The sequence below is a fragment of the Aphanomyces invadans genome, assembly GCF_000520115.1.
Source record: "Aphanomyces invadans strain NJM9701 unplaced genomic scaffold supercont1.23, whole genome shotgun sequence".
NCBI classification, from domain to species: Eukaryota; Oomycota; class Saprolegniomycetes; order Saprolegniales; family Verrucalvaceae; genus Aphanomyces; species Aphanomyces invadans.
The window spans coordinates 558,479-574,864 of NW_008580168.1; the positions used below are offsets into that span (position 1 = coordinate 558,479).

The 16,386-nt window shown below is 56.4% G+C and overlaps 6 protein-coding genes across 7 annotated transcripts; 2 read left to right on the plus strand and 4 right to left on the minus strand.

Annotated features, from left to right (window-relative positions):
* Window positions 1-371: 371 nt before the first annotated feature.
* On the minus strand, window positions 372-2,851 carry H310_09898. Of its 2 annotated transcripts, XM_008876100.1 has the most exons (8): window positions 2,396-2,849; window positions 2,082-2,348; window positions 1,734-1,995; window positions 1,513-1,685; window positions 1,200-1,464; window positions 1,029-1,146; window positions 889-975; window positions 372-833 (listed from the first exon to the last, which is right to left on the minus strand). In XM_008876100.1, exons 1-8 carry the CDS (start codon window positions 2,734-2,736, stop codon window positions 589-591), a joined length of 1,758 nt encoding a protein of 585 aa, XP_008874322.1. In that variant the 5' UTR covers window positions 2,737-2,849; the 3' UTR covers window positions 372-588. The 2 variants fall into 2 exon arrangements, with proteins under 2 accessions (XP_008874322.1, XP_008874323.1); XM_008876101.1 differs by having other exon boundaries at window positions 2,082-2,851.
* A 508-nt stretch (window positions 2,852-3,359) lies between these two features.
* On the minus strand, window positions 3,360-5,341 carry H310_09899 (hypothetical protein). Its single transcript, XM_008876102.1, has 2 exons — window positions 4,282-5,341; window positions 3,360-4,213 (listed from the first exon to the last, which is right to left on the minus strand). Exons 1-2 carry the CDS (start codon window positions 5,247-5,249, stop codon window positions 3,382-3,384), a joined length of 1,800 nt encoding a protein of 599 aa, XP_008874324.1. The 5' UTR covers window positions 5,250-5,341; the 3' UTR covers window positions 3,360-3,381.
* Window positions 5,342-5,799: 458 nt separating this feature from the next.
* On the minus strand, window positions 5,800-10,060 carry H310_09900 (hypothetical protein). The gene is made up of 11 exons (XM_008876103.1): window positions 8,799-10,060; window positions 8,240-8,739; window positions 7,979-8,185; window positions 7,753-7,929; window positions 7,621-7,695; window positions 7,470-7,569; window positions 7,195-7,421; window positions 7,054-7,143; window positions 6,955-7,011; window positions 6,521-6,899; window positions 5,800-6,462 (listed from the first exon to the last, which is right to left on the minus strand). Exons 1-11 carry the CDS (start codon window positions 10,006-10,008, stop codon window positions 5,981-5,983), a joined length of 3,504 nt encoding a protein of 1,167 aa, XP_008874325.1. The 5' UTR covers window positions 10,009-10,060; the 3' UTR covers window positions 5,800-5,980.
* Window positions 10,061-10,674: 614 nt separating this feature from the next.
* On the plus strand, window positions 10,675-12,155 carry H310_09901 (hypothetical protein). Its single transcript, XM_008876104.1, has 8 exons — window positions 10,675-10,823; window positions 10,874-10,963; window positions 11,013-11,107; window positions 11,158-11,358; window positions 11,412-11,526; window positions 11,580-11,678; window positions 11,727-11,795; window positions 11,843-12,155. Exons 1-8 carry the CDS (start codon window positions 10,689-10,691, stop codon window positions 11,963-11,965), a joined length of 927 nt encoding a protein of 308 aa, XP_008874326.1. The 5' UTR covers window positions 10,675-10,688; the 3' UTR covers window positions 11,966-12,155.
* A 1,218-nt stretch (window positions 12,156-13,373) lies between these two features.
* On the plus strand, window positions 13,374-14,258 carry H310_09902 (hypothetical protein). The gene has a single exon (XM_008876105.1). The coding sequence runs from the start codon at window positions 13,417-13,419 to the stop codon at window positions 13,990-13,992; it is 576 nt and encodes a 191-aa protein (XP_008874327.1). The 5' UTR covers window positions 13,374-13,416; the 3' UTR covers window positions 13,993-14,258.
* H310_09903 (hypothetical protein) lies at window positions 14,212-16,366 on the minus strand. Its single transcript, XM_008876106.1, has one exon. It carries the CDS (start codon window positions 16,321-16,323, stop codon window positions 14,251-14,253), a length of 2,073 nt encoding a protein of 690 aa, XP_008874328.1. The 5' UTR covers window positions 16,324-16,366; the 3' UTR covers window positions 14,212-14,250.
* Between the last annotated feature and the right edge of the window lie 20 nt (window positions 16,367-16,386).

Here is a 16,386-nt window from a genome sequence, read left to right on the forward strand (position 1 = left end):
TCATCGTCATCATCGTCATCGTCATCATCATCGTCGTCATCGTCGTCATCGCCGCGGCGCTGTCTGAGTCTGCGAGGCTCGCCGACGAGGCCGTCGAGGCGAGCAGCGACGACTGCTGACTCGCTCAAATGGCTCGAGAGGGCATGGGAACCCACGACATCTTGCGCCGATACATAGCAAGCAACGACCGCTGCGAGAACGATGGGCACGTGCATGATGTCAATGCAACGCAAGTCAAATTGGCTGACTGTCGGGCCATCGGCTTGTTGTCCGATCGTGAACTCAACAAAATTCATCGACGGTTTTATCGTTTTTTATATTCTGTTGCAGTATTTTGTTTAATTTTGAAAAATGGCAAAACTGGAAGGAGGGTGAATTGTGCGTTCATCATTTAAAATTCGCACTTTGATGTTTTAAAATACATGTGAAACGGTTCTACAAACTTTTTTCCCGTGACGCTCGTGGGCGAACGGCGCTTGGGACTCGAATGATGGAGCTGCGCCGTGCTCAAAGGAAGGCTGCGATCCACATCATGCATCTGTGGAATGCTAGAGTACACACTCGATATATCTCTCACGGCCACGCTCTCTACTCGTCGGTCACACAGCCCAGCGAAGCGGACGAGACCAGCTTGGCGTACTTGAACAGTGCTCCTTTCGTGTACTTGAGCGGAGGTTCCTTCCACTGCGATGCGCGAGACTTGAGTTCGTCACACGACAAGTCAACGTCGATGCGGTTCGTCACTGCATTGATCGTGATCGCATCTCCGTTCTTGATGTGGGCAATCGGGCCACCGACTTGAGCTTCGGGGGTGATGTGGCCAATGAGAAATCCTACCGAACGGATTCATTCACGGCAACAAAACGGAGACAATGGGGCGTGGCATACCGCGCGAGCCGCCCGAGAAGCGGCCATCCGTGAGCATGGCCACGTCGTTAGCAAGGCCGGCGCCAGAAATCGCCGACGTGCATGTCACTACGCCATGCATTGTCCAAGATAACCTTGCCGACGATGTCGATAGCACGTACACATTTCCGGCATCCCCGGACCACCCTTTGGGCCTTCGTAGCGGATCACAATCACGCTACCCTTTGTAATCTCGCCGTCTTCCAGCGCCTTCAGCATGTCTTCCTCGCAGTCGTACACCTACATCGGTTCAATTCTTTAGCCACAGCAACGTTGGTGCTGCCTCATCGTACCAGTGCTTTGCCCGTGAAATGTTCGCCTTCCTTGCCAGTAATCTTGGCGACTGCGCCTTCAGGCGCCAAGTTGCCGCGCAACACGCGAATATGCCCCGTTGGCTTGAGCGGTGACTCGACCGGGTGAATGATTCGCCCTTCGTCCGTCAAGCCAGGCAAGCCCGCGACGTTTTCCGCGAGCGACTTGCCCGTCACAGTGAGGCAGTCGCCGTTTAGCAGACCTTTCTCCAGCAAGTACTTGATCACGGCAGGCACGCCACCCGCGCTACGACAAGACACGTAAACCAACAGATCGTGCAGTGGCTGCCCATACTGGTGCAAGTCCTCCATCACGTATTTGCCGCTCGGTCGCAAGTTGGCCAAGTATGGCGTCTTGGCGGCGACGTCGTTGAAGTCGTCCAGGGTCAGGTCGACGCCTGCGGCCCGCGCAATCGCGATGAAATGCAGCACCGCGTTGGTCGAGCCCCCCAGAGCCATCGTCACGGCCTACAGCGATGAAGTTAGCAACGCCTGCAAGGTCAACCAGACACGCACAATCGCATTTTGGAACGACTCGCGGGTCAAGATGTCCTTGGGCTTGATGTCGTTCTCCATGAGGTACCGGATCGCGCGACCTGCCGCGCGACACTCTTGAATCTTGTCTTGGGACTCTGCTGGCGAGCTCGACGAGTACGGCAGACTCAGTCCAAGCACTTCGATTGCCGTGGCCATCGTGTTGGCAGTGTACATGCCGCCGCACGCGCCAGGACCAGGACAAGACTTGCGCAAGACGTCTTTGCGGTCTTCGTCCGTGAACCTGGTGGAGAACAACGTGGTTACACCGCCGTTGTTCGCAACGGAATTCCACCATTCGATCGATGAAAGAAATGAATTTTCACGTACCGCTTCGACAGGTACTCGCCGTACGATTCAAAAGCCGACACGACATCGAGACGCTGGCCATTGCGGCACCCCGCACGAATGGTGCCTCCGTACACGATCAAGGATGGACGGTTGTGCCGCGCCATCGCAATCAAACATCCCGGCATGTTCTTGTCACAGCCAGGAACAAGGATGTTCGCGTCATACCACTGCGCACCCATGACAGTCTCAATGGAATCCGCGATGAGGTCGCGGGAGGGCAAGCTGTACGACATGCCGTCCGTACCCCTGGAAGCGAAGTGTCAAAGTCGAGAGAAGAATGCAGCAACTCGTACTGCGCAATGCCGTCGCTGACACCAATTGTGTTGAAGCGGTAACCCACGAGACCGGCGTCCTGGACCCCCGTCTTGATTTCCTGTGCCAAATCGAGCAAGTGCATGTTGCACGGGTTGCCTTCCCACCACACGCTAGCAATCCCAACTTGCGGCTTCGTAATGTCATCTTCCTTGAGTCCCGTGGCGTATAGCATGGCCTGGGCGGCGCCGTGGGACTTGTTTTCCGTCAAGACGGAGCTGAACTTGTTGAGCTTCTTGGACGTGTCACTGCCCATGGCACGACGTTGGACGGCAGACGTCATCGAGGCGCGGGAGACAGCAAGCGATCGGCGGAGCAACATGGTATAGAAGTGAGGTGGACGGCCACAGACGGAGTGTGCAAATGGAATGTTCTTGTGGACCTATCGCGCGTGCCGTGCCGCAGGAAGATGTCGAAATGGCACATGGTGTTTGCGCATCGCCGCAAAACACACTGGAATTCAATACGGATAATTGATGGATCTTCCGGATATTTGTCCGCTGAGTTTCCTCCAGTGAGTATTTCCCCTTGAACTCGTTTGTGCATTCGCTCAGGTTGACTCATTCCCATGAAAAACTAGCCGCCTCCGTCTCGCTGGCGCATCATGGCCAAAGCAACTACTACGTAGCGGTGGTACGTGCGGCGAGCAAGTTTGGTTCAAAGAGGTGCTCACTCCAACGCTTAATGGCTGGCGACATTGCAGCCTGTAAAGTACTTATCCAAGGGAAAAAAGTTTGGTTGAAGGGAGAACTTCCACGGAGTATATCACAGAGGACCACGAAATAATGGAGACGTCCTGTGCAGCCGCCGAGGACTCTCGGCGACTCCAAGCGTACTCGGGCACGTCAAGAGGCGCTGCCGTAGGCAAGTGCTGCTGCAAATATGAGCACTTTGGTACTAGTGGACTCTTCCAAGCCTCCAGGAGAAACAAGGTCAAGTCGCTGGTTTGCACGAAAAATCGTCGCTGTTACTCCCATGTACTCGACGGACCATCCTCCACGGTCTCGACAGCGGTATATTTGTTTGCGCGATGGCGGGTAACCCACACAGTTGCCAGGACAACCACCGCGACGAGAGCTCCGCCCACGGCGAACCCTACGAAGGCTTGGTGCTGTTGTTTGAGTACCAACTCCCATGGGTGGTCCGTGGACGCGGGTCGCAGGATAGGCACAGGAGAGTGGAGGGTGTCGACGACTCCACCGGGCTGCATGTCTCGCACGTTCGTGGTTTCTTGCGCTGCCAGTGCGTCGAGTCGGCTGACAACGTCGCCCAGTTTGGCTACCACCTCCCTCAGCGTGATGTCACTCATTTCAGTCGCATCTTCCATTTGTTTCTGGGCCTCGTGGATCTCTTTCTTGACTTGCGCGAGCATACTTTCCGACGCAAGCACTTGGTTGAGCTTGTCTACGAGCAACTGGATCGCGGTAGAGTTCACCGCCACGACACCGTCCTCGTCACCACGAATGCTGCCGCCACTGTTGTGCCGTCCCGGAGCCCGCGACGACGTGTCATACTGCTTCCATCCAGGCAAGAGGGCCTCAATTTGCTCAGGCACGGAATACGGCACCCAGTGGAGCTGGTCGCATGGCCAGTCGTCCAGCGTCTTCGGGTCCGTGTTGGATATCTTTGAAAAGTTCAAGTACATCTCGAGCGTCCGGACCGGACTCCCGTAGTACGTCTCCATGTCTTCAAAGTCAACTTCGCCCGAGAACGGAAATTTGAGCGCGGCGCGGAGCCGGTTGTACCCGAGCAAGGTCTCGTGGTACTCCTTGGTCTTGTCCTTGGCGTTTTCGTAAAAACTACAAACGAAACGCGGGTGAGTGCATTCCCATCGAAAAAGCACGGCCTTCGCCCGCAGCATCCTGACCTCTTCTTCGCGCCGTCGTCCGTGTAGTTGTGAAAGAGAACCGACCGCGGCCGGCTCGGCGAGTACAAGTCGTACCCACGCGTCCACAACTGCATCGCACGGATGTATTCTTCGCCCATAAAGACCCACGTGAGATGGCCGTCGATGGGGGCGCGCTTTTCCGCGTGACACTTGCTGAACGACATGCCGCCGCCCCAGAACGCTTGCATTTGCGGCCGCTCCGAGTTTGTGATGAACGTCGGCCACAGGATCGGGATATCGTTCGGGAGCGGTCGATTGCCGTACATGCAAAGGTGGCGGCTCATCGGCACGGTCGGCACCGTAAAGTTGGGACCGATGTGTGCATAACTGAGCGGGTAGTTGGACAGAACAGCCATTTCGTTCTCAGTGAGCTTCCAGTCCTCAACGATGAGAGTGTCCCAGTTGTAAACGTACTGCGTGTGGGCATCGATGGACATGCAGAATTCCTGGTCGTCGATCATGGCGCGCTGCCGGGATCGCGCGACGGCCGGGCCTTTGGACAATGACGCGTTCACAGCATCGATTTTGATGTGGGAGCTGTATTTGCACGTTTCGTTGGGCCACGTCACGTTGGCAAGTTTGCAGTACTCGTCAAGGCACTTGGAATCGCCGGGGAGAGTTTGATCGACGATGCCAAAGAAGACATGCTCGGGGTGATCCGCCCGGGCGAACGCAGTCCAGACGGCGTACCCACACCGGACGCTGTCGCGGTAGTTGGAAATAGCGACAAAGATGTCAAAGACCTTGGGCACCCGCGGCAAGGGCGGACGCAAATCGGCTTGGTCGAACGCGAGCGGAATGTTTTGCACGGACGGATCCAAGTACACGTTGTGCTCCACGGTCTCGTTGTGATTCGGGTTTGCAAACTTGAGGTAAGGTCGTTCAGTCGGAGTCTCTCCCATGGCCAGCGCGACCAGCGGCACCAGCAACAACAGACAAGCCTGCATGTCCGACGAAATATATCAGTGCGAGTGCCGTCTCCCGGCGATTCCGACGCGGCCACACAACAAGTCTTGCGTTCTGCCATCCATGTCGCCAGCGCATCTCGCCCGATCTTTGGAATCCGCCAACCAAAGGATATCATGAACAACTCACCACACCCTGTCAAAAACGATTACGCATTGCCCATTGAGTTAATCTGACCAATCTTCGAATTGCTCGTACAACGTGTTTGTGGTTGTTCAGAGTGCGCGAATACGAGCCTGGAGTAACTATTTTGATCGATATTGTTCCAGCGTCGCCGCGCTCAGTTGCGCCGCTACATACTTGATGTGAGCATGTTGCGTCGCGAGCAAGCGCGGCGGAGATCGCTCCACGGCACAGGCCAGACTTGCATGTGGGGTGCACAGTCAAAGGTGTTGCGGACTGCTCGACCGATTCCAGGTAAAACTCCCATCGGGGCAGGCGAGTCCGCACAATCGCGCGTGCAATTACGTGCATTTGCGTTCAGTGAACCGACCTGAACGGAAAACGGCGCTGGTCGGGGACGCCAGGTGATTACAGGGGAATTGACAACAGCGCAACTGCAACGGCACCTGAAAATTGGTCCGCCGCCGCCAGGAGTGGGCCGTCGGGATGTCCATGGTGACGAGTCTTCTCGTGACTGTACATGTGTGTGTGTGTGTTTGAGTTATGGTACTGCCTGCCTTGGCTATTTGGCGGTCGGCGAACTCAACCCTTACGAGCTTTCAATCGATCGCCCTCCAAGCCTTGGTTTCGTTTTCGGTGTGATCGAGAGGCGGGGTTGGGGTGTCGGCGCTTTCACAACCTTGGGTGACGTCTCCGGCGGCGTCTGGTCGCGTTGTGGTGGATCTCGCGTGCGCGGGGACTTGGGACTGCCGCTCGATTCTTTCTTGATGTTGCGCTGGGCACTGCCCAATTCACACGCATTCACTTGCTGGGCAAACCGCAGCGAGCACAAACTTTCATCCACGGACGCGTCGGTCGGGCTCAAGTTGACCATCATGAGCGTCTTGCCGTCCCCTGACAGCGCGGGCTGAAGCACGTATGTCAACTTGCTGTTGCGGTACGGAACGTGCGACTGCTTCTTGGCAATGGCGCCAAAGACATCCGCCAACGCACTCAGACTTTTGTTGATCGCCTGCGCTTCCTTGAGGCGTTCTCCCGTCGCGCCAGACCTGGAGATGCGTTCGCTTCCGGCTACATCATCGAGTTCCATGAGCCCCACAACAGAGCGTCCGACGTCAACGCAATTTACCCAAATCCACGAGACTCAAGCTGCCCAGCAAATCCACGTCCAAATCGTCGTCGTCCGTGCGGTGGCCATGCAGGTGCAAGGTGAAGATGCTGTGGCTGCGCGAACTCTCGGCATTCATGTCGGTCTTTTCCACAGACCGGTTGCATGCCGCCGTCTCCATGATCAACTCGACCTGTTCAACGCCTTCCGACAGCGAAATCGGATACCGGCGGAGGTTCTCGACGTAGTTTTTCCCGTTCTTGTCCGTGCGGATGTTGTACTTGACCGACGTGTCCGTCGACAGGAGGTCGCGAATGGTTTCGTTATAAATCTCCATGAACGTCACTTCGAGGGAATACGTCCATCCTTGTTCCGACAGCGTCGAGCAGCACCCCATGATCTAGCATCGATGGTCGTCAGCGCATTGTCCAGTGGAACAAGCACCGCCGCCGTACCAACGACATGGCTCGAGGGATGATGCCACGCATCTCGGGCCGCCGCCCTCCTTGCATCTACGTGCGATTCAGTCTCGCACCACATCCGGGACGACGCACTGTGAATGTCTTGCCCGACCCTGTTTGACCGTATGCAAAAATGCACACATGGTACCCGTCGATCGCGCTCTGGATAAAGTCCGATACCTCCTACACGTCGGCACCGTCATGCCCACCATCCCCTCGATACACACCACGTACGTTGAAAATGTGCTCCTGGCCGTTCGTTTGCCCAAACAACTTGTCAAATGTGAACCGGTGCTTCCCGTTCGTGATGGTCGAGTTGTCGTCGTCAACGCACCAACAACTCGCTTTCAGCTTGGACAGTTCGCCGTCCGACGGCAAGAATGGCCGCAACCGCACGTGCACCCGCACGTTCCCACGCAGCTCCTGGATCGTGTTGTGCATTTGCCGGCGCAGGATGTTGCCTAGACGCGTTGCAGATGTTCACATGAACACTCGACAGCTCTTCGCACCTTCATGGACTTGGCGCTCGAGTTCGGCCACATATTCGAGCTGGGCAGCCAGCTGTGTCCGCACTTCGAGAAAGTCGGCCGACAGTTTTTCCAATTCACCCTGCAACGTTCCCTCGCTTTCGTCATGCAGTAGTGGGACGACGACTCATACCTTGTCCTCGACCACTTCCGCTGGTGGTCGGGCATGCCGTGTCATGACGCGATTCTCGGTCTGGAGCATCTTCACCTGCATGTCGAGGGCACATGTTGAAATCCATTATCCCAAGCAACGAACGCGCCCCACCTCTTCGACGTACGCAAGGCGCTGGCGTTCGTACTGCGCCTTCATTTCCTCGAGCCGGGCATCGCACCCCGTTTGCATCGCCATCATTTGAGCGTACATGGCCGTGTTGTCTTGGGTCAGCTGGTGTTGAGCCACTTGAAAGTGCTCTCGGCGGGATTTCTCTTCTTCCCACGCCGCCTACCATCCCCCATGACGTCCTTCACCGCAATGCCATCGTGCATGGTACCTCGACGGTCGTGAGGCGGTCGGCCCACACGCGCTTTTCGTCGTCCATGCCCTTGCGCTGCTCTTCTAGATCATGCACCGACACTTGAAGCGCCATGATCGTGGCTTCCTTGGCTCCGATCACTTCCTGTGCTTTCGCGACCTCCGAATTCAAGTGAACGATCTCTTCAGTTAGCCGTCGGTTCTCCTTGATCATGTCGGTCGATTTCTAACAAAAGTGCGAAGCATGACCTCATCCACGGGTACCTGTCAACCTCCTTACCTGCCAAAACGATTTGGCCGACGTGTTCTCTTCATCTTGTATCCGAACACGTTCCTGGAAGTCATGGAGCTCTTCCTTGAGCGCATCGTGGTCGATCTTGATCTGAGCAAGTTCGAGTTCCAAGCTCGTCTTGTCGGCCTCGAGCGCTTTGGTCTGCGCCTGGAGCTGCGTGACCGTTGCCCATGCGTCCGCAGTCGATGAACTCATCGACTTCGTGTAGTGCTCTCGCAGCGACTGTAGCTGTGTCTCCTGCGCGTGGTCCTTTTCGGCCAGCAGCGCTTGGTACTTGGCGACCATCTGGGACGTGCTGCGTTCCATGGCATTTCGGACAAACTCTTGCATGTTGCTATCCAAAGTCTTCAGGACACTGTTGTCATCCTCCAAGACGGTGTTTGAGGTCGCAGACCCATTTGTCGAAGGCGCTGTTGACGACAGATCAGCACCGACGGCAGCTGGGTCGGCCGACGGAATCGACGTTGCCGGGGGACCACTCGGCTCACCTGTACATTTGCCCCAGCCTGTCACAACAACGTGCCACGTCGACCCAAGCATCTCGTACCTGTAGATGACGCCACGCCTGGCGCGGATGAATGCTGCAGCAACTCTTGCTTGGCAGTTGCGTACGCCCTGGCAGTCGCAGCATGTTCCTCGGTCAGATCCCGCTCCACACCTTGGCACGCCAGCGAGAACGCGTCGCGCTGCATCTTAAGCTCCCGCAAACGGTACTTGAGTTTGCGAATGTACTTATCCATTTGATCGATGCGGCCCTTGGAATCGATGGCACGCAGAGGCGGCTGCGACAACACTTCTTCGATCTCGGCTTCAGTCGTAAAGTGGACCTTGAAGAGGGTCGCGACAGACACTTGGGACATGCTCTTGCCCCGGATGAGCGTCGGTGGCGACACGATGCTGCGTGGAGGCGATGGCGCTTGCGACGAAGGAGCCCTTAATGACTTGGACGACGATGTCGAGTTGGAGCGGGAGAGCCGTCCTGTTTCCGATGACGACGATCCAAAGCCAGGGGCTTTTCCGCTGTTGGCATACGTGGGGCTACCGGGAGAACTCTGCAACCGAGATGACCGTGATGGCGGCGGGGTCTTGTAGCCTGTAGTGCGCGATGACAACGACGGTGTGGACGACGTTGTTGGCGGCTTGATTGGAAGAGTGGATGTCGACGCCGTTTTGACGGAGCTCGAACGCGTGGGCAGCATGCTCGTAGTCGATGTGCGGGATGTTGACGCTGCGGTAGACGTGGTGGTAATGGTACTCCGGTTGCGCAACGACGACTCGCGCGGCACAGGAATTGCCGACGGTCGCGTCCGAGCTACTGTGGACGTCGACGATGATCCAAAAGCGAACGAAGTTGTCTTTGGCAGACTTGAGGTGGGTTTTGATCGTGTCGAGGAGGTCGATACGCGGGTGGGTTTCATTAGCCGCGACGTCGGTGGCGACGCCATGAAACTATCTTCAGTGTGGCACGACACTTCTGAATACTGCGACTCGGAATCCATACTGGCAGTATCGTCAAAGTCGAGTGCCTTGACAACGCTCGGACTTGTGGGCAGCATGTCTGTCTCGACGTCAACAAGGGAGCGCCGACGCAGCATCGTCGAGATCGACACACGGGATGCACCGTCGAGGAGGGCTTCCCGCATGAGTTTTTCCTCGTTGGTTTCCTGTCCTTCTGCCATGAATAGAGGCGCCGACGTCTCAGACAAGCCGTCTAAGTCTTGCTGGAGTTCCAAGTCCAGCAAATCGTCGACGTCCATGCGCAGTCGGCCGTGTCAAGGCTTGCCGCTTGGCTTGCTCGACGGATGTAAGATTGGATTGCCACTCGACGAAGATCGAAGTTCGAAACTATGTTGCACATAAAATTCGAAGTGTAACGGCCACGCCGTATACTTTATTCTTGACTACGTTGTCGGCAAACTCACCGAAGTTTTCCAGTGTTCCGGATATAGTCCGGATACCCACTGCGCCAGATGTGATACACACAGGCGAGGCGTCGCAAGGACCCCTCTTTCCGACAACGTTGTCGACACCGTGCCTGGCGTGCCAAGGACTGGCACCTAATATCCATCAGGATGCGGTGTTACTCGACGCTGTCGGTAATGCCAACCCCGGGACCTTCCTCTCGAGGATGCTCCTTCTGGCCAGACGTCCTCCATCCCCTTCCTCGCCCAGTTGAGTGTGGTACAGTGTAATTCTAGCAGATTATGGCCATGTCCTCGCGGCGCACTTATTCCACGCGATCCCCAATGAGAAACACTGTCATGAGAGGCTTTGGGAATGTGTTGCGCGCGAGAAACATAGCGAGGCACGCGTGTTGTCTCGACTTCGACGACGGCTGACGGCGAAGATGATGAGGATTGACGCATGCGCTGAATTCCCACGATTGTGGCGTTTTTCACTTTAACGTATCGTGGGACTGACGTGTTTTACTATTTCCATGGTGGCCCTTCGCGTACCACCGCTGGTGTGGATTGGAGCGGCGGCGGTCGTCGCGGCTGTGGTTTTGCGCAATGTGGTGTCGTCGACTGCTCGATATGGCAAAGCAGCAGGGCGAAAGGGTGTCATGCTCGAGGTATTGCTTCATAGGACCCATTCGATGCTGACGGTGTGGCTTCGAGACAGGGTGCACCATTGACCGAATTGGACAAGCACTTTGCCCATGCTTCAGCGTACGTGTCGTCCAACCCCAAGCAGTCGATCTCAAATGAAGAGGTGTGCATGCTGCTCGTGAATCTGCATCGTTGTGACGACTTTCGAGTAGAAGCTCGTTCTGTATGCGTTTTTCAAACAAGCCACCATGGGCGATTGCATCGACAGCAAGCCATCGATCGTGGACTTTGTGGCAAAAGCGAAATGGCATGTCAAAGCGTTAACCATGGACAGCGTCACTCATGCACGTGCTGTAGGGATGCGTGGCAAGGACTGGCTGGAATGACCGCAATTGAAGCCAAGAAGCGGTACTTGGAGGTCGTGTCGTCCATATATCCCAACTACTCGTACGGCGCCCAACTGCCGTCGAAGTGTACAAGCGAAGTGTCGGACTCGGAATCTGACGGGGGTGGCGACATGAGTTTGACGCCGCTCATGAGTCAAGTCATCGTGGACAAGTCAGCCTCCGCATTTTCTTCGCGTGGAGCCTTACACAGTGCACGCTCGGTAGAACAACCAAGGAGTGGCAAGTGGAAGAAAATGCATTCCACTTTGCGAAAACAGGCCAACTCGATGCACTGCAAGACATTGTGGCCAACTCCTCCGACGACGTCATCAACCAAAAGGTGCCGACTCGAGCGTGTCTTGACGGGTTGCTCATACAGTCTTGAGTGCGTAGGACGACGAAGGTCGAACGATGCTGCATTGGGCTGTCGACCGAAACCAACCCAACGTTGTCGCTGCACTCCTCGCGCAACACGCAAACGTGCGTGCGACGGTGGGCTCACCTGACGTCGGGCTCCGACTGACCAAATGTGGCTTTTAGGACAATGATGGCATGACACCGCTGCACTACGCCGTTAGCTGCGAATACGTGGAACTGATTGATTTGCTGGTATGATCCTTCGAGTCTCGCATCGTGGCTGATGCAACGTGGTGAAGTTGCAACATGGAGCCGACCCGCAGCAACCCGATGCCGACGGAGAAACCCCGTTCGCCTCAGCGACCAAGTGTATGCAGGCCCACATCACAGCAGCGCTCAAGAGGTTAGATACCTCCGCCTGATCGTTGCTCGAGCCGCGTCCGCTGGTCGACGTGCCATGACAAACGAATCGCTGGCCTACGGCTGCAAGCAGGTGTAATTTTTTCACCCATGCGGCAATTTGATTGGCTCGTCACCGATTTCTCATTATTGTGTGCGTCACATATCCCAACCATCGAGATCACTTGGATCCTCGAGAGGCCGATTCGTTTTCCTCGTCTTTCGTTCCCTGCTCCTCGCAGGTCGTGCTACTGGGACGTCGTGGGACTCGAGAGCTCGGCGCATTTGTTGCGCCATGACCACAGGCGCTTACAGTACATTTTACAAACCCCCACAGCACTTGACCCAACTCAGGAGACGCCACGGCGCAGGCGGATGCAACACCAATGGCTCCGAACATGGAGTGCCCACCACACGGAGGCCCATCTTCGTGTGCACCGGGCATGGTGTGGGTAAATACAATCGTGCCGCCATCCACCGCAGCGCCGTGACGGCCGCACTGGTAGTGGTCGGTTGCGGGAACGGATTGCCAGCAGCGCCACGTCGGTGCTGTTTCCAGATTGCGTCGTTGGAAACCCAAAGCGCCGCAATATCTTTCGGAAATTGATAACAATGCCTTGTTTAGATCCTAAATGAGCCTCTAAATTTGTACAAAAACGGATTCTTTGCGGATGTTCGAAATTCCACATGGCGTTGATATTCAGGAGAACCGCTGCACTTTCTAGGCGAACTCACTTTAACATGCGTTAAACCACAACCCATTTGAATCATACGGCGAGCGGCGTTTTATTCCGGGTGCGCGTTGATCGGGTCTGTGTTGGCCGCTGCGAACCAGACACCCGCTTGCCGTCGAACCCACTCCGTTGTGGTGATCTGTCGTCCCACATGAGTCTACCTTGTGACTGCGGGCGCCGTATATGTACCTGCGGTCGGGTGGGCAATCAATGTCGTTCCGCCGAACACACCCGAGATGTGGAGGGAATTTCGTCCGTTTCATGGTTTGTAGGAATGGACTACCATAATGCAAGAAATTGTGTTTCAAACATGTGAATGGAGATTGTAGACGAAGCCTTCATGGCGCCAAACGTATGAATGGGGCTGCAAACCATGCGGAAAACACGCATGGCCTTGTAGTCATGGAAAGAGCTCCCTGGAATGGAGTCAATTCGGGCGACTTCCAAGAGGCAAGTTGGTACAAGGGGTAGTAAATATTCGTCCTCGTTACCACAGCTTGAACCGCGCTCAAATAGCCATCATGTGCCGTCCATGTCAAAGCCCAACTTCAACAGCCGTACAAGTAAAACGTGCATCGTTTAAAACGTATAACCGCGTCGAGCCAGTTTGTCCCAAGCATTTCTCTCCGCCAAGAATTTTAGCCAATCAAATGACGGCAAGTGTGTGTGTGGTGTTTGGTCTATTTTCCTTTTTGCCCAGAAGTGCGCACATCCCAGCAATCTCCCGCCCTTCGACGACAATGCTCACGTCCGTCGTCGCCAAGTTCACCGACTCCCACCTCGCCACGTACGTTCAATGTCACGCCCGCACCATCGCTTGCATTCTTGCACTCTCGGGTGTGACTGTTGTCCTCGTCCACACCGAACCGTGGAAGTTGTGCCTCCTTGCAGTCGCCGGTCTCATCTTGCTTCCAGTCATGCTCCAACACAGCTTCTTGGTACATGAACAGAAGAAAAGTAGCACACATTTCGTCGCAGGATGCGGCGTCGAACTCCAAAACACGCCCAAGAAGGACGAACAGGTGCAACCCGTCGTCATGGACCAAATTGTACTGACCAACAACCAACCTGTCCCGCCGCTTCTCGATCCGTCCTACAATGTGACGTTTCCCCTGCCGTGTGTTATGCCGGCACTGCCCATGGACGGACGAAAGGGTCTGATGCCGAAGAACGTGCTCCAAATTCGCGAAGAAATGTTTGCTAAGGCCATGGGATCTCTTCGCTCACTTTCGCCTCGTAACCAACCTGTCGTGCATCACTTGGACCTGATCAAGTACGCGGAAGAGATCGACGAACTCGAGTCGCAAGTGCTTTAATCGAAACGAGAAGGAATGCATGATCACTGGTATAGTTTGAGTGCGGTGAAACCTCTAACACTACCCTCTCCCTTCCTTTGTATTTCCGCCATGGAACCATACGAAGCAACTGCATTCCACGCCAATTGCAAGCAAGTGTCTGCCCCTCCACCGCGTCTACAACTCCTCCAGCGGTGATATGTCGGCATCCGGGTTCGACCTCGTCCATCCATCCACACGTGATGAATAGGGAGTCGATTACACTCTTACCGACCGTGGCTACACCCTGACAGCGTCTTGGTTGATTGGGGGAATCGATGGCGACAGGTAGCCCGTGCGTTGATGAAGCGACGACTTTCGAGCAGGGGACGACGCTGGACTTTCATGCTGTCCTTCTTCGCGGCCGTCGTCGTTCACGTGGCTGCGCCGGCGGTCCAGTCCGACGACGCGCTGTTTCCCTTCCACGAGTGCTGCTATCGCATCTGCCACGGTATCGAGGGTCTTCAGCGCGTCGGGGGAGATGGAGTCCACGTCCCGAGGGGTGGCGTCGAACACACACAGTGCACCAAGGAATTGTTGGCCCGATGAGCTGCGAAGTGGCAGCCCCGCGTAGAACGTCGCGTTTTGAGGTCCCATCACGATGGGCAGCTTGAGCCAGTCCACATGGGGAGTCGCTTCGAGGTGTGTGTGGCCCACGATGACACTGTCGTCGCACGCAAAGACTGGCGCGCACAATGCCATTTGCGACGGGACCGGTAGCATCTTGCCGCTGTCTTGGATGTGCAAAAAGTGCTGGAGCACGGGATCGGATGGGGTTTTCACCATGGAGAGCCCTGCGAATTTGCACTGCATGGCGGTGGTGGCTTGCTCGAGGAGGCCCAAGAGCGACGACGTCGTAGGGACCGACAGTTTTCGCTGCGGACTGCCGTTGTGTGGAGGTTTACCGGGCGATGGAACGGGACTTGTGTTCGGGTGGCGCACTGCAAACCCATGGAAGCCACCCTTGGTTGGCCCGTGACCAGCGGCGCGAGGAGGCACCAGAGGACTCCGTGGCGCCCACTTGCCAGGGCTGGGTCGTGGAGCGGGGGTTTGTACCATGTCCAAGTCCAGCTGCATTCTGTTCCGGATCGCAATGACGGGAGGGGCGGGAGTTGTCGACGACGATATCGCTCCGACTGTTGCCGGAGCAGTTGAGGCGGGTAATGGCGCTTGCGTTGTGGTGGTGGCCGTCATAGCAACCAAAGGTCTCGTTGGTGCAGCAGCAACCAAAGGTGGAGTCTCCACTGGCACTGGTCGACAAGACGTGCAAACTCGTACGCGATTCAGACCGACGCCAAGGACTGCCACGTCATGGAACGAGCTGCACGCGCGACACACGTCACCAGAGCAAGAACGGCACTGGTGGCGGCGTCGACGGTGGGAAAAGAGACGTGCGCAAAGTTTGCATGCAATCGATCGGGGCGCGTTCTCCCGATCGTTGTTGTCGCCCAAACTCTTGGACATGCTAGAGCGAGAGGTGGGCACCGGATGAAGCTGCTGCTGCACGACGTCCACGGCCTGCTGAAGACGAGGAAGCGCCGCCGCCAGGAATAAAAGCAGTCGGCGGTTCGCAAGCCGCCGCAGTCTGCTCGTCGAGTCGTGCGCCAGAGACATGGTAAACACCACTTGGATGCCGTCGTTGGTGGCGTACAAGACGTAGCCCCAGAGAGGACTGGTCCCGCGCTCCAGGCGATGCGAGTCCTGCAGAGACGGACACTGCTTGCGCGAGATGGATTCGCACACTTTGTACCCAATGCAAGTTTGGCCAGCGTCGACGTCGTTCTGGTCCACGTCTTCCTGGTTGGCGCTTCGCTGGGACGGCGCCGATGGTGGAAACAACGGGGTGTTTGAGTACTCGACGCAGCACAAGTCCATGTCGGTGAGCAATGGATTGTGACAGCGAAAGGCCGTCCACTGCACGGCCAACGACTCGTGGCAGTTCATCTGGTGATGGTAAAGGACGGCCGTGTCGGCGAATGCGTGCTGGTACATGAGCCGCATCGCGTTGCGGTAGGTCGACACGACGGAGCCGTCGAGAACCTGCAGGAGCAATTGTGGCGAGCCATGAATCAACGCGCTTGCGCGTACGCTCGTGTGCGTCGCCGACGTCGACTCCAAGATGGTTGGTCCAAGCGACTTTGTTCGTGTCCACTCTGGTCCTGGTGACGGCGCCGTTGCTGCAAGCAACATGCTCACCTTGGACCGTGCCGAGTCATGCAAGTCCGCCTCTTCCTCTCGCGTCAAGTCGAATGGCGTTATAAACGCCGTGGACGCCGCCGGCGACGGCGGACTCTCCGGAACGTCGTCGAACATCGGGTCGCGGTCGCGGCGACTGGTGGGGCCGTGTCCGTTTCAGATATAGGAAGTCGGATTGAC

Coding starts and splice junctions, on each gene's coding strand:
- H310_09903 (XM_008876106.1), bottom strand. CDS start 16,323: ATGTTCGACGACGTTCCGGAGAGTCCGCCGTCGCCGGCGGCGTCCACG.
- H310_09899 (XM_008876102.1), bottom strand. CDS start 5,249: ATGCAGGCTTGTCTGTTGTTGCTGGTGCCGCTGGTCGCGCTGGCCATG. Junction 4,214..4,281: donor GACGACGGCGCGAAGAAGAG/GTCAGGATGCTG, acceptor TTTCGTTTGTAG/TTTTTACGAAAACGCCAAGG.
- H310_09898 (XM_008876100.1), bottom strand. CDS start 2,736: ATGTTGCTCCGCCGATCGCTTGCTGTCTCCCGCGCCTCGATGACGTCT. Junction 976..1,028: donor TCCGGGGATGCCGGAAATGT/GTACGTGCTATC, acceptor TGCATGGCGTAG/TGACATGCACGTCGGCGATT. Junction 834..888: donor CTTCTCGGGCGGCTCGCGCG/GTATGCCACGCC, acceptor TCCGTTCGGTAG/GATTTCTCATTGGCCACATC.
- H310_09901 (XM_008876104.1), top strand. CDS start 10,689: ATGGTGGCCCTTCGCGTACCACCGCTGGTGTGGATTGGAGCGGCGGCG. Junction 10,824..10,873: donor GAAAGGGTGTCATGCTCGAG/GTATTGCTTCAT, acceptor GCTTCGAGACAG/GGTGCACCATTGACCGAATT. Junction 11,359..11,411: donor AGTCAAGTCATCGTGGACAA/GTCAGCCTCCGC, acceptor CACGCTCGGTAG/AACAACCAAGGAGTGGCAAG.
- H310_09900 (XM_008876103.1), bottom strand. CDS start 10,008: ATGGACGTCGACGATTTGCTGGACTTGGAACTCCAGCAAGACTTAGAC. Junction 7,930..7,978: donor ACCGCCTCACGACCGTCGAG/GTACCATGCACG, acceptor GGGGGATGGTAG/GCGGCGTGGGAAGAAGAGAA. Junction 7,422..7,469: donor CGAGCGCCAAGTCCATGAAG/GTGCGAAGAGCT, acceptor CAACGCGTCTAG/GCAACATCCTGCGCCGGCAA.
- H310_09902 (XM_008876105.1), top strand. CDS start 13,417: ATGCTCACGTCCGTCGTCGCCAAGTTCACCGACTCCCACCTCGCCACG.